The sequence below is a fragment of the Quercus robur genome, chromosome 4, assembly GCF_932294415.1.
Source record: "Quercus robur chromosome 4, dhQueRobu3.1, whole genome shotgun sequence".
NCBI classification, from domain to species: Eukaryota; Viridiplantae; Streptophyta; class Magnoliopsida; order Fagales; family Fagaceae; genus Quercus; species Quercus robur.
Genome location: NC_065537.1, coordinates 74,851,777 through 74,866,939, shown reverse-complemented (window position 1 = coordinate 74,866,939; position 15,163 = coordinate 74,851,777). Strand labels below are relative to the sequence as shown.

Below are 15,163 nucleotides of genomic sequence, written 5' to 3'. Positions count from 1 at the left end.
AGATACAGTTATCGAGGAGGTGTCGAGGAGACTGAAGCTTTTTCGATCGATCCACCAGCTATCGAGAGGTGTCGAGATTGTGATAACAATCAACTGAAGAGCTCGATGGATAGCCTAGCGGTCGAGAGGTGTCGAGCAGCTGTCAAGCTATCTGTCCAACTTTAGTGAACAACTTTTCTTCACTTGTTTTTTGGTCCAATCTTCATGACTTTAATATTAGACTTAAACAACATGTTTCTTGAAATATTAAATACATCCTAGATCTACCCAAATACAAGTAAAGTGTGTTTTGTCAAAGGATAAGCCAATTACACAAAATATGTCCTTAACACAAAGTTACAAGAGTAATCAGACAAGTATGAAGGAGGTTTGTGGGACCTAGTGGACCTTCTAAAGGGAACTATGGAACCAGAAGTACAAGGAAGAGGATCACAAGACTGGGAAGAAGTAGGAACATCAGAACCAATGGAATCAATAGAAACAAGTTCTGTAGAAACAGGTTCCACAGAAACAAAACTAGGGTCAGGGATAGGAATTGAAGTAGAATGAGGAATGGAGGAAGAGCAAGGAACAAGGACAGACTCAATAGAATCTATGGTGGTGTGAGGGAAAACAAAATCATCCAAATAAGAAGTAGAGGGTTGAGAACATTTAACATAAGGAAAGATAGTTTCATAAAAGATAATATCTCTGGAAATATAAACTGAATTGGACTCAATATCAGGAACCTTATAACCTTTAATGCCATGAGGATAACCAAGAAACACACATTTTCTAGCCCTAGGTGCAAACTTGTGTCTATTGTGAGATAAAGTAGAAATGAAACACAAGTAGCCAAAAGTCCTTAAATGGTGATAAGATGGAGAAGAATTGAAAAGCATTTCATATGGACTCTTATTGCCTAATGCTTTAGAAGGAATTCTATTGATGAGATGAACAGCAGTCAAGATGCAGTCACCCTAAAAACATAAAGGAATGTGAGATTGAAACTTCAAAGCTCTTACAATATTGAGGATGTGCTGATGCTTTCTTTCAGCAATACCATTTTTCTGAGGAGTATCAACACAGGAAAGGTGATGCAAAATGCCATTAGAATGAAAAAATTGTTTTAAGAAAAACTCAATACCATTGTCACTTCTAATGGTTTTAATTTTGCCATCAAATTGAGTTGATACCATTGATGCAAATTTAGGAAACAGAAATTGAGTTTCAGATTTATTTTTAAGTAAGTAAACCCATGTGAATCTAGTAAAATCATTCACAATAGTCAAAAAAATTTGTAACCATCAATGGTATTAACAGAAAAGGGACCCCATAGGCCACAATGAATCAATTCAAAAAGCTTAGTGGTTACATGAGAGCTGGAGGGAAAAGAAAGCCTTTTCTGCTTTGAAAAATGACACACATCACAACAAGTAGCCTTATTTAGAACATCAATATCTACAAAGTGCTTCAACAATAGAAGTTTTGACAAAGAAAGGTGTCCTAATCTAGAATGGCACAAATCTGAAGAAGAAAAGTGACTGACATTAGTGGCAAGAGCAGTTGATCTTGATGGAGGAACAGAAGCTTAAAGCAAATATAGACCATTGCTTTGCTTACCCAGTCCAATCATGCTCCATTGAGTAAGGTCTTGGATGAAACACCAATCACCAAGAAATATAAGGCAACAAAATTTATGCTTAGTGAGTTTGCTTACTGAAATGAGATTGAAATTAAAGGATGGAACACACAATACATCTGTGAGTGTGAGTGTAGAAGAAATTTGCACAGTGCCAATGTGTGTTACTACAACCTTTTCCCCATTTAGAGACACACTTTAACCCAAAAGGCCTAAGCCCAATGAGTATGTGCTCAATTATGTTATATTAACCACTCATTCTTCTCATTTTTATTCAAATGTGGAACTTCACTCACATATGTAACCCAACAATCTCCCCCTCATGTGTGAGTCTGCCTCTTTATGGGCTTCAAGACTTCTTTGTGGGCCATGAACAAGTCCTACTTACTCCCTCTTGCCTAATGGGCTTTTCACTTCATCAACGCATCATCCATGGGAACCACGTGTCAACCCCGCACGCACATCCATAGGAACTCCGTACGTCTATGTCCATGAGAATCTCGCACCACACCATTATTTAGCACCATTAGCAATATTCCTTTGTTGGGTTTTTTTTTTTTTTTTTTTTTTCCTAGGATCTTTGTGTGTGGGTCGTTTAGGCTTTCTCTATCCCGGCTGCGTAAGGACCATGAACACCTCACCACCTTCACACACCACCATGGGCTCTGATACCATGTAAAATAATAGAGAGTAGAGAGAAATTGAAATTCTCATTAACTGAATGAATGGTACAAAATGAATTAATCTACTTATAATTACTAACTACGCTGCTTATATACAATCCCAAAAACAGAGCATTACTCCAGGCGGTAAACTAATTAACCCGTTTTCAACTAATCAACCAATTACAATTTGACAGTTGGCTTCCTCTCTAACTAAACTCTGTGTTCCTTTCACACGTGTGTCCTGTGTGACTTCATTAATCAAAACGCTCCGTTTCAAGTCTCCTCTTGCTTCTGTCGTTCTGTTCTTTAGCCTTGCTTTTCTTCTGTCGTTTTTAGTGCTGTTGCTTCTGTCGTTTGTAATGCTTTTGTCTTCAACAAGTTGTCAATGGGATTGCTCAGTATTCAAATCTGATTGAAATTTGATCTACTATCTGTTAATATTTTTTTCTTAAAAATATGACCCGAAATTGATTGGGCAAAAGCTAAAAATTGTAAGCCCAATTGTGTGGACCTAAACTTGTAATCCAAATTGATACTAACTTAATTGAACCAGCTTGTCCACTCCACCTTTTTAGTCAATTCTGGTCAAGGCTTTTGACAAACCAAAAACAAAAGGCCCAATTTGACCGAAATCACCACCTAAATCATTAATTTTTTTTATTTTATGTCATGATGATATATTGAATCTCTCTCAAGAGAATGAGTCTCACACGATAATATATTAAATTTCTCTCACAAGAGAGTGGATCGATCATTCCTTGTAGAGATATTTGATATTTCACTATACGTGCAAACTTAAATTATCCTTAGGAGAATGTAGATTTATTAATTTTTCAATAATTCTTATTTGTCATGGTATAAATTTTTAGTGATACAACATTGAAGCATATGAGATCCAAATTTATGCCTTTTTTTTTCTTCATCCATAACATTACACAAACCACAGTTCATAGATTTGCAGATAGTCTCTTCATCCAATATACGCTGCAGGAGGGACATTGAAAGCTGCAATAGATGTAACCAAAGATTAGCAAAACATGTAATACCAAAATGCGATCCACATGACTATAAGAAGCAACTTTTTTTGTTATTTTTTTTCATTTTTTTTGGGTTCAAGAAAAGCAAAAGCAACTTAAGCCATAGATCAAAAGGACTTCCAGTGAACCATTACAAATCAAAACTACAAAAACAAAAATCGTATTTTCCTTTTTATTCAAGTCAAAATAAGTTGAGTTATGTGTGTTTGGATTAACTTTTTTGTTGAAAACTTATTTGTATATTTGTTAAAGGTTGTAAAAAATATGGTTACACTTTGGTTAAAAATTAATCCAAACTCATGCTAATCTATCAACTCATCACTAGAAAATACACACAAATCACAAAATTCATTTTGAAATACCATATGGGGCAAAAGGGACACATAAATTGTGGAGGCACTATATATAAAGAGTTTTATGGCCCAAAGAGTTTCTTACCTCCACACTTAGAACCAGGGGCCAGTGGCTTGCCACAAGTCTTTGCTACAAAGACCACTTTTTCCATGTCAATCGTCTTCTCAATCTCCGCGGTCAATCGCTTGCACACACATGGAATGTCTGCTTTCTTGATAACATCGCAGCATTGTGGAGATGGTTTTATCTTTGGACCATCCTTTTTAACGTAAGAAGCACATTGAGAGATCAAACCCTGCACATCATTTTGACAATCTTGGCCAACAACATTGTTACTAGAGGACAGAATCACAGTAATGGCGAAGAAAGCTAAAAGGAAGATGTTAGTATTGAAGTACATTGCCATATCTATTTTCTCTTTGAAGTTTGAATGTATGTGTATATGTATATGTTGGTTGCTTCATTGGGTGGTGAGAGTTGGTTTTTATAGGGGTTTGGATGGAAAGATTAGGATGAAACTTAGCATTTGAGCCTTGAAAATTGGGCTCATTTTGTGCAGAGAAACATGCGTTACTTCTGGTGCAAATGGGTTGATGCATGTGAACCAGATTATTCTTCATGCTAAAATACAAGGAAAGAGCTAGCTTGCTTTGGTTATCTTTTGGGAAGTTGAGCCTTTGGCATGCAATGCATGTGAGGTCTGAACATAACTTTCATAGGCCAATGATGTAAAAAGCTATTGTAACGGCTAGCTTAAACTTGTTCAACTACAATTTTATCTCCAGCATTGTTCAGCCCTTTTTATTTTTTCGTTTATGAATTATCAAATGATTTTTATTTTCCTTTCTACTTCTATTTTTTTTAATGAAAAATCTGAAAATATACTTCTTTTTTTTTTTTTTTTTTTTTTTTTATAAGAATCTGAAATATACTAGATAAATTGCTTAACACTTTTTTTTTTCATAACTAACAATGTATTAATGAAAATGCGCGTAACACTAAATTACATATAAATAATACATGTAATTTAAATGTTCTTATTAGGTACCTTTTATTATATATTTTTCTCATCAAATTTTCCTTTATCAATTGTTTGGATAAAGACAAAAGCTTAATCACTGATGATATCAAATTTATCAACAAACTCACTCTTTTTTTTTTTTTTTTTCTTTTTCAATTTTTGATTTCCACGTTTGTTATATCAACTTAAAAAAAAAAAAATTAAAAAAAAAAAACCCTCTCATATTTCCTTACGGTCATAATTTAGGTTCTTTTTCTCTTTTTTGCTTTAAAAGAAATCTATTTTTGTTTTGTCAATATTAACTTCTTTTTTCCTTATTAACTTTTCCTCCATTGCTTTATCAATTGTTTGGATAAAGACAAAAGCTTAATTATTGATATCAACAAATCAAACTTTTTATTTTTTTTAAAATTAAAGTAAAGAATATAATGGAATGCTCTTGTGCTCTCTCTAGGGAGGAACAGGAGGAACTTGTGCGTAGTAAGAAAAAAGTTAAAAATGTTAGTCATGCGGGGTTCCAAGAAGGGCTGGATTTAGCTGCTTCGTCTCCGAGGAATGATGGCAATAGCTGGAGCAGAACCATGTCGTTTAAAGATAAACTGGTTGGTGAAATCCCTGGTGCTTTCACACAAGCCTTCAACTTTGGTAATCTAATGGAAGACGATGCTGATTCTGATGAAGAGGTCGAAGGATTGAGGGCAGGTTTGGTGGCAGTGAAATTCTCTAAAGAACTTAAACAGAAGATCCGTAGCCCTTGGTATAAAGCACTCATTGTCAAGGTTTATGGGAGGTCCGTTGGGTTAAGTTTCCTACAAAATAGACTATTATCTATGTGGAGGCCGGCTGGTAGATTAGATTGTGTGGATTTAAGTCATGGATTCTTCCTTACAAGATTTTCTTTGAGAGAGGATTATGAAGCTATATTGAAAAGGGGACCTTGGTTTATTGGAGACCATTTTTTGTCCATAAGACCTTGGGAACCTGATTTCGCTCCGGCGACTGCAAATGTGGCGTCAGTGGCAGTATGGATAAGGTTGAACGAACTCCCGATAGAGTATTACCATGCGGAGGCTTTACTTCATATAGGTAAAGCGATTGGAAACATGTTGAGGGTTGACAGGCACATGGCCTCTGAGTCTAGAGGTAGATTTGCCCGGATATGCGTTCAGGTTGATGTCGAGAAGCCGCTTGTTACGGCCATTCTGATAGGGAAACGTGAGCAGCCGGTGTGCTATGAAGGTATCCATAAGTTATGCTTCGAGTGTGGAAGAATAGGACATCGTAAGGAATTATGTCCGCATGTCATTTGCCAGCCATCACCGCCGTGTAAGGAGGCTATCCAACCAGACGGTGTGACTGAGGTACAAGCATGCAGCTTGCATGAACCTGGAAATGCCAAACAAAGTGTGGGTCCTAGCTTGAGCGCGCATGGTAGTGCGCAAGAGGATGTACCTGAGAGTACATACGGTCCGTGGATAATGGTAGTGCGCAAGAAACAAGGGACAAAACAGTTGAGGGATGATGGGACCACAGTGAAGTTGGCGCATGGACAGCCAAGAATAGGGAATGAAACACAGTCCTATTTGCCGTTGGGATCAGAAAATTTGAATGTTGGGCCGAGCAGGGATATCAAGAGGAAGCTCTTACCCCAGAGAGTTATTGATGGGCTTCAAGTGGCCAAGGCAGTCCAACGTTTGGCTAAGGAGGGGCTGAAGCCAGAAAAGGATGGTAATGAAGCAGGCCCAAGTGTGCTGCATGTCGAGAAGAGCTCGGCTAGGCCTGGGAAGAGGAAAAAGTCACTTAAGCCCAATGAAAAGCCCAACACTTTTAATCCTTTAGCTTCAGTTAAGGGCAAGAAGAGTGTTGCCCGAAACAGAGCAGTTCACTCTGTCAGTGCTAGCGCCGTCAAGGGAGAGAGTAGAACCGGTTCTTCTTTGCCTCTAAACGCACAAGGAGTTAGCTTGATTGATGAAGAGAATGGTTGTGGTAGAAAAATCTCGGGCACTCAGTTTCAATTTCAGTCTTCAATCGGGTCAAAAGATCTTGTGGGTTATCAATTTGGAGGTGGGTCCAGCAACGATCAAGGCGCACGCATCTCAGACCATGGGCAGAGTCAACAAGAAAGTGAAGGCAGTTTGGAAGCTCATCCTCAGGCCTACGGTGATGAGTGCGACGGAGGGCAACTCATCTCTCCTAGAATCAGTATGGGTGGCAGTGAGGAATCATTGGTGGGATTCCATGGTGGAACGGTTGAAGGCGGAAGGGATGTGCAGTCTGGATTGGGTTTTGGTGCCTTGGATAACACCATTGGAGTGCCGAACTGTGTGGTGGATGATGCTGTTAGAGGAGAGGCAGCAGATAGAGAAAATGATCTGGATCGTATGGAGCTTGAGGGTGGAGCTGAAGGTAATCCAGCCTGTTGTTGATGGTTTTTAAAGCTCTCGGTCATTATGAATATCATAGTATGGAATTGTAGGGGCGCTCTGAAGCCTTCTTTTCAGAGACATGTTAGGGAGTTGATTCGTTGCCATAATCCAGCGATTTTGGTAGTAATGGAGACTAAAATTAGAGGTGAAAGGGCTAGGGAGATTACAAATAGACTTCCCTTTGACGGTGCTATCCACACGAAGACCATTGGTTATGCGGGTGGTTTATGGTTGCTGTGGAATTCTGACAGAGTAGAGATTACGACGTTAGCCAACACTAAACAGGGAATTCATACCATGGTAAAGGTACGAAATTCTGACTTTAGCTGGTTGTTTACTGCAATTTATGCAAGTCCTAGAATTGCGGAAAGACATATCTTATGGGAAAATTTAATTAAAGTTGCTGAGATGCATGATATGCCTTGGGTGTTAGCTGGTGATTTTAATGAACCTCTTATGGAGGGCGATAAAATTGGGGGTAGGGCTGTTAGTGTCAGTAGATCATTACTTTTTAAGGAATGTTTGGATAAATGTAGTATGATTGACATTGGGTTTGCTGGTCCGCGGTTCACGTGGACTAATAAAAGAAATGTTCAAGCCCTCATTCAAGAGAGGATTGATAGATTTTTTGTTAATCCTAGTTGGTGCCTTATGTTCCCTGAAGCAAAAGTGGTTCATTTGACTAGATGCCATTCTGACCATTGCCCTGTGCTGCTGGATATGCAGCCGAGAGTTAATGCTATTAGGAAGAAACCTTTTAAGTTTCAAACTTGTTGGTTGTCTAACCCAACCTTTCCCAACATAGTATCTCAAGCGTGGAGACATTACCCCATGCTTGCAGATGCTATAGCTTCTTTCACTAGAGAGGCCGAGAAGTGGAATAAAATGAAGTTTGGAAATGTCTTTGCTAGAAAAAACAATATCATGGCTCGTTTGAATGGTATTCAACAGGCTGTAGCGATTAAACCATCAAATTCCCTCCTAAATCTTGAGAGTGAGTTGCTTAAAGAGCTGGATAATGTGCTGAATCAGGAGGAAGAAATTTGGGCTTTAAAGTCTAGAGTCAATTGGATGATTCAAGGTGACAGAAACACTGTGTCTACTTTGGTTAGGAGGAAAAGAAATTAGATTTTGGCTATTAAAAATCCAGTAGGGGAGTGGCTGTATGAAGAAGATGCAATTAAAAATGTCATTTGGAGTGGTTTCAATGAAGTATATTCCTCATCTCTCTCTAGTGCTTCTTGGTCGATTCCTTTTACCACTACATGGCAAGGAATATTGTCAGATGAGGAAAGAGTGAGTATTAGTGGGGTTGCTTCGGTGGAGGAGATTAAAAATGCCTTGTGGTCTCTAAAGGCTTTTAAGGCTCCTGGACCGAATGGCTTGCATGCGGGGTTTTTCCACAGATTTTGGTTAATTGTTGGTAATTCTGTGATTGATTTGGTGAAGAAAGTTTTTGTTGAGAGGAAAGTTCCAGAGTTCTTGAATAGGACCCACATTGTCCTTATTCCTAAGATTCAAGGTCCGGAGACTTTGGGTAACTATAGGCCTATTAGTTTATGCAATACAGTCTATAAAGTGATTACTAAGATTATTGTTGCTAGACTTAGACCCTTTTTGGAGAAGATCATATCCCCTCTTCAAGCTGCCTTTGTTCCAGGGAGGAAAGGCATTGATAATGCAATCATTGTGCAGGAAATTGTTCATACCCTTAGCAAAAAGAAGGGGAAAGTAGGGTTTATGGCCATTAAAGTGGATTTAGAGAAAGCGTATGACAAGCTTGAGTGGAGCTTTATAAGATGCATGCTTATTAGAGCAAATTTGCCCGCTGATCTAATTGATATTATTATGAGCTGTGTTTCTACAGTTTCGACCTCGATATTGGTGAATGGAGAAACTTTAGACCCCATTTATCCATCTAGAGGGATTAGGCAAGGGGACCCTCTCTCCCCATACTTGTTTATTTTGTGTATGGACTTCCTTGACCAACTTATCCAAGAAAAATGTGAGCCAAAATTATGGCAGCCTGTAAAGGCTTCTCAAAGTGGGCCATCCTTTTCGCATTTATTTTTTGCGGATGATTTGGTGTTATTTGGGAGGGCTGATGGGAGGAGGTGTGCTGTTATTAGAGATGTTTTAGATGAATTTTGTAGCATGTCGGGGCAATCAGTGAGCATTACCAAATCTAGAGTGTATTTCTCTCCCAATGTGGATAGGGATACAAGAGAATCACTTTGTGACATTCTTGGTTTTGCTTCCATGCCCTCTCTTGGTAGATACCTTGGGTTTCCCATAAAGCATCCGGGTTCCACCACTCAAGATTTTAATTTTATCTTGGATAGAGTCAAGCAAAAATTGGCCGGGTGGAAAGCTAATTTGCTCTCTCTGGCTGGCCGGGCTGTTTTGATTCAAGCTTCCTCATCAACTATCCCTTCGTATGTCATGCAAGGCACTTACTTACCAGGAAGAATCTTGGATGGTATAGACCGGGTTAATAGAAATTTCTTGTGGGGCTCATCGGAGACTACTAGGAAAATTCATTGGGTTGGTTGGCAAAAAGTAACAAAGACTAAAGAAGAAGGTGGGCTGGGTTTGCAAGAGGCGAAGGGTAGAAACACTGTGCTCCTTGCTAAATTGAATTGGAGGTTTCATACGGAAGATGATGCTCTATGGGTGAGAGTGCTAAAAAGAAAGTATTGTAGCAACAGGAGATTAAATGCTGTTAATATGGATAGGCTGCCTTGTTCTCAGATTTGGAGGGCCATCAAGAAGGGTAGGGAAACTTTTAACAAAGGAAGCATGTGGGTGGTTCATAGAGGCAGCACTCTTAGCTTTTGGCTGGATAATTGGACATGTAAAGGTCCTATCCGTAGCCTCATTCATGGTCCTTTAACCCGTGAAGCAAGCCATTGGAAGATTAAAGATGTTTTGGTAAGTGGAGGTTGGGATTGGAGTCGAATTCCCTTTGAGCTTACCCCTGAAATTAAATCGATCATCCAAGCCATTCCTATTTCCGTAGGGGATGGAGGAAGGGATAGGTTAGGATGGAGAGGTAATGCTAGAGGTTGTTTTGATCTCAAAAGTGCCTATTCTTTTGCTAGAGAGGTGGATGAGGTGGAGGATGTGGGTATTATAGATGCAAATTGGATTTGGAAATTAGATATGCTCCCTAAAATTAAGACTTTCCTATGGAGATGTGTTCATAATAGCATAGGAGTAAAAACGTGCCTTACTAGAAGAGGTTTTGGGGATGATGGAGGGTGTCCCGTTTGCCTAAGAGAGCCGGAAACTATTTTGCATGCTCTTAGAGATTGTCCAAGAGTAAAACATATATGGTATCAGCTGGGTGTGAAGGGAAATAATGGTGTTTTTTGGAGGACCAATCTGCACAAGTGGCTGCAAAATAATGGAAATGTGGGATGTAGTCCTATCCAAGGGAAGCCTCCTTGGAGAGTTATGTTTAATTTTGCTATGTGGTGCATTTGGAAGAGCAGAAATTCTTTTGTTTTCAATAGAAAGACCCCTAATCCGAACCTGTATAGGGAGATTTCTAATCAAGCTGTTGAGTTTATGTACTGTGTCTCTTCTCCTCGCAGCCCAGTCCGAAGAACCAGCAAGAGAATCAGGTGGGAGAAGCCTCCTTTGGGATGGAAAAAATTGAACACTGATGGTTCAGTTATTGGGTGTATGGAGCAGGCCGGATGTGGAGGGGTAGTGAGAGATGAGCATGGGAGTTGGGTTGCCGGATTCACTAGGCATGTAGGAGCTACTAATAGTTTTGCTGCTGAATTATGGGGGCTAAGGGATGGTCTTTTGTTGTGTAGTAGTTTGAATATCTCTTACCTTATTGTTGAGATAGATGCCAAAGTGATTGTGGATGTCATTAAAAATTCTGCCTATGTAAATCAAATTATATCTCCCATTTTGGACGACTGTAGGCAACTGCTGACTGGATTTCAGCAAGTTCAGCTGAAACATTGTTACTGTGAGGCTAATCGTTGCGCGGATTTGATGGCTAGAATAGGGGCTGACTAAGAACAAGAATACATGTTGTTTGCTAGTCCGCCTGTGGACTTAGCTAAGGCTTTGGAAGATGATTGTAATGGTGTCTTCTTTAACAGAGTCTGTACTGATCTTGATGTAATGTTTTGAGTTATATAAAATCGTCTTTTAACCAAAAAAAAAAAAATTTTTTTTTATTTTATTTTATTTTTTCATTTTTTTGATTTCCACGTTTGTTATATCAACTTAAAAAAAAAAAAAAAAAAATCTGTCATATTTCCTTACGGGCATAATTTATGTTCTATTTCTTTTTTTTTTCTTTCAAAAAAAAAAAAAAAATTCTATGTTTTGTTATGTTGATATTAACTTTTTTTTTTTTGGGGCATTCTATCGGATTTTGTTCTCTCAACTCTCAAGCTCTTAAAGGTAACTTGCTCCAAATCAGTTACTTTTTTTTTCTTCACTTCTTTTATTCTATCCTAAAATCAATAACTACATTGAAGAAATTTAAAATTCTACTTCAACAAAAATTACACTACCAAAAATTTTAAAGCAATTTAAAATAAAATTTAACATTTATAATCAAAATCATATCTCTAAGCACCATGCAATAAGATGTCCTCCTAAAATTAAAATTTACTCCTCTGTAGTTTATTTTTATCACAAGTTAATCAATCCACAAACTTTAAATTTTTATATTTGACCCCTTAATGTTTGAATTAGAATAAAAAAATGTTAAGGTTTTGTCCAAATTAATAGATTTCGTAGTTGTGGATAAAAGATTTCCTAGTCACAATTTAGTCTCACAAGTTTTCTCAATTGCTACATTTTGACCCTTTAAAGTTTGGATTTTTTATATATTCAATAGTTACAACAATAATTAAAGAGATTTGAACATGATTTTCCTAATAGGCTAATAAAGAAGAATATACTATGTTATTGAGTTACAAGGCTCTTGGCCCTAAAGCTTGGATTAAAATGAAATTGTTAAGGATACTTTGGATGAAACTTCAATGATTTCATTTTAGTTTAAACCTTGGGGTCAAATGTAATAATTAAATATTTTGTATACTAAATTGTGTTAGTGCCAAATTACAGGGAAATAATTTTAGTTATCTTGAAATTTTATTTTTGTGATCATGCTTGTTTTTGGCCTAAATTAATTAGTGAAGCGAGTTTTTTTTTAATAGATATGATGAAATTTCAACTTATAACGTCTATTTTATAATGAATACTTTTTAAGTTTTTATCATAAAAAAACAATATGCCTTTGGAACCAAATCTAAGACTCCCAACAACAATGTATATGCTCAGCTCAACAGTGCTATTCGTTATGGTGTTTTATGCGAACCCCAATTCACGAAGACTCATATTAAACACTTACATGCCATTGTCATTGATGGCTGGGTATGGCTTATTTTGTCCGTTTGCTTGCCAAGGTTGTTCATGAATTTTATCCAAAACTCGTCTCCTTGGCTAGAGACAACGGTTGGTCTGGGTCACTAAGGAGATGATTGATGTTTTGGCAATAGGGGTTGATGGTTTTTTTGTGTGCCTATTGAGGCAAATTGTTGGTGGAGATTTCAGTGAGTGGAAAATTTGTGGTTACGTTTTGAGTTGGTGAGTGTTTTTATGGACAAATGGGATTGCTTATTTGAATTTACATTGACCTGAATGTGATTAATTAGAATTTTCTTATTTGGGTCAGTTTTGTATATATAATTATAGTTCGATCCGCTCAGTCATTTGGTCCAGTTTGGTCTATTCGGTCGATATCAATCCATTCGGTTAATTTTGGTGTATTTTTTTTTTTTTCATTTCCCTTTTTGGTCAGATCTTTTAAATTATTAACTTCATAGGTGTAACTTTTTGTTATGATGGGTTCTTCTACAACTTCTTGCAACTGAGTCTGAGCGGATAAAATGGTATATATCTTTTATAATTGTTGTTATTATATATATGGAGGTGAATGTTGTTAAGTCTAAGCATAGAAATTCTTAAGTTTTGTTGTATTCTTCAGGAAGACACTATTAGATTATTATTATTATTATTTTTTTTTTCTAGATGTAGGCAGAATACAATTTCAAATCTCTTATTCAACAATAAGAGACATTAACCACCGCACACCCTTGGTGCGATGGTCACTCCACAAGTATAAGTGCTTGTGGAGTGTGGGGGGCAAGGGCCGGGGTTCAAGTCTCCAAGAGGGAGCTTCACACACATATACACTTAGATTAGGTTAGAGTAAAATTCTATCTTGTATAAAAAAAAAAAAAATAAGAGACATTAAGTTATACTCCCATTGATTTGATATTTAATTCATTAATTATAATTGTTCAAAATTGGTTTATTTTTATTTTATATATATAAATAGATTGGAAAGAAAGCCCAAACTGCCGTTGAACTTGTGGGCTTTTCATTTTATTTCTTAAAGTCCAAAATATAATAATTCTAATGGTTACAAATTTGTTATTAAAAAAAAAAAACCAAAAATTGATTGGGCAAAAGCCCAATAGTGCAGGCCCATTTAGTATTCCACATTAAAATTGACCAATATTTCTCTGATAATATATTAAATTTCTCTCACAAGAGAGATCATTCCCGTGTAGAGATATTTGATATTTCACTACGTATACGTGCAGACTTAAAATATCCATTGGAGAATATAGATTTATTACTTTTTCAATAATTCTTATTTGTCATTATAGAAATTTGTAGTGATACAGCATTGAAGCATATGATATCCAAATTTATGCCATTTTTTTTTCATCCATAACATTACACAAGCCACACTTCATAGATTTGCAGGCAGTCACTTCATCCAATATACGCTACTGGTGGGACACTGAAATCTGCAATAGATGTAACCAAAGATTAGCAAAATATGTAATACCAAAATTTGATCCGCGTGACTATAAGAAAAGCAACTCTTTTGTTATTTTTATTTTTATTTTTTTTGGTTCAATAAAAGCAAAAGCTACCATAGACCAAAATGATTTCTAGTGAATCATTACAAATCAAAACTACAAAAACAAAACCGAGTATTTTCCTTTTTGTTCAAGTCAAAATAAGTTGAGATATGTGCGTTTGGATTAACTTTTTGTTGAAAACTTATTTGTATATTTGTTAAAGATCGTAAGAAGTATGGTTATGCTTTGTGTAAGAATTAATCCAATCTCATGCTATTCTACCAAATCATGACTAAAAAATTCACACAAAACACAAAATTCATTTTGAAATACCATATGCAGTAAACGGGACACATAAATTGTGGAGGCTTTATATATAAAGGGTTTTATGACCTAAAGAGTTTCTTACCTCCACACTTAGACCCAGGGGCCAGTGGCTTGTTACACATCTTTGCTACAAAGACCACTTTATTCATGTCAATCTTCTTCTCCATCTCTGAGTTCAATTGCTTGCATATGCATGGAATGTCTACTTTCTGGATAGCACCGCAGCATGTTGGATGTGGATATGCCTTTGGACCATCCTTTTTAACGAAAGCAGCACATTTAGACATCAAATCCTGCTCACCTTGACAACGTCGGCCAACAACCATGTTACTAGAGAACAAAATCACAGTAATGGCAAAGAAAGCCAAAAGGAAGATGTTAGTATGGATGTACATTGCCATATCTATTTTCTCTTTGAAGTTTGAATGTATGTGTATGTTGGCTGGTCTATTGGGGTGGTGAGAGTTGGTTTTTATAGGGGTTTAGATGGAAAGATTAAGATGAAACTTAATATTTGAGCCTTGAAAATTGGGCTCCTTTTGTGCAAAAACAAGTGTTGCTTCTGGTGCAAACGAGTTGATGCATGTGAACCAGCTAATTCTTCCTGGTAAAATACAAGGAAAGAGTTACTTCTTGGGAAGTTAAGCCTTTGGCATGCAATGCATGTGAGCCTTGGGCGTTATTTTAACGGCTAGCTTAAACTCTTTTGTTTCCTTTTTTTATGATTTAGATAAAAAACCAGTATTATTTGTTCTTATCAATTTTTCAACTTCTCTATTTCTTTTTAAACAATTTTTTTTG

At 36.9% G+C, this 15,163-nt stretch overlaps 3 protein-coding genes across 3 annotated transcripts; 1 reads left to right on the top strand and 2 right to left on the bottom strand.

Annotated features, from left to right (window-relative positions):
• Positions 1-3,086: 3,086 nt before the first annotated feature.
• On the bottom strand, positions 3,087-4,185 carry LOC126724550 (male-cone protein 1). Its single transcript, XM_050429042.1, has 2 exons — positions 3,762-4,185; positions 3,087-3,291 (listed from the first exon to the last, which is right to left on the bottom strand). The coding sequence occupies exons 1-2, from the start codon at positions 4,081-4,083 to the stop codon at positions 3,257-3,259; spliced, it is 357 nt and encodes a 118-aa protein (XP_050284999.1). The 5' UTR covers positions 4,084-4,185; the 3' UTR covers positions 3,087-3,256.
• A 3,065-nt stretch (positions 4,186-7,250) lies between these two features.
• LOC126722588 (uncharacterized) lies at positions 7,251-11,159 on the top strand. Its single transcript, XM_050425735.1, has 2 exons — positions 7,251-8,205; positions 8,338-11,159. Exons 1-2 carry the CDS (start codon positions 7,251-7,253, stop codon positions 11,157-11,159), a joined length of 3,777 nt encoding a protein of 1,258 aa, XP_050281692.1.
• A 2,784-nt stretch (positions 11,160-13,943) lies between these two features.
• Positions 13,944-14,763, bottom strand: LOC126722587 (uncharacterized). The gene is made up of 2 exons (XM_050425734.1): positions 14,445-14,763; positions 13,944-13,978 (listed from the first exon to the last, which is right to left on the bottom strand). The coding sequence occupies exons 1-2, from the start codon at positions 14,761-14,763 to the stop codon at positions 13,944-13,946; spliced, it is 354 nt and encodes a 117-aa protein (XP_050281691.1).
• Between the last annotated feature and the right edge of the window lie 400 nt (positions 14,764-15,163).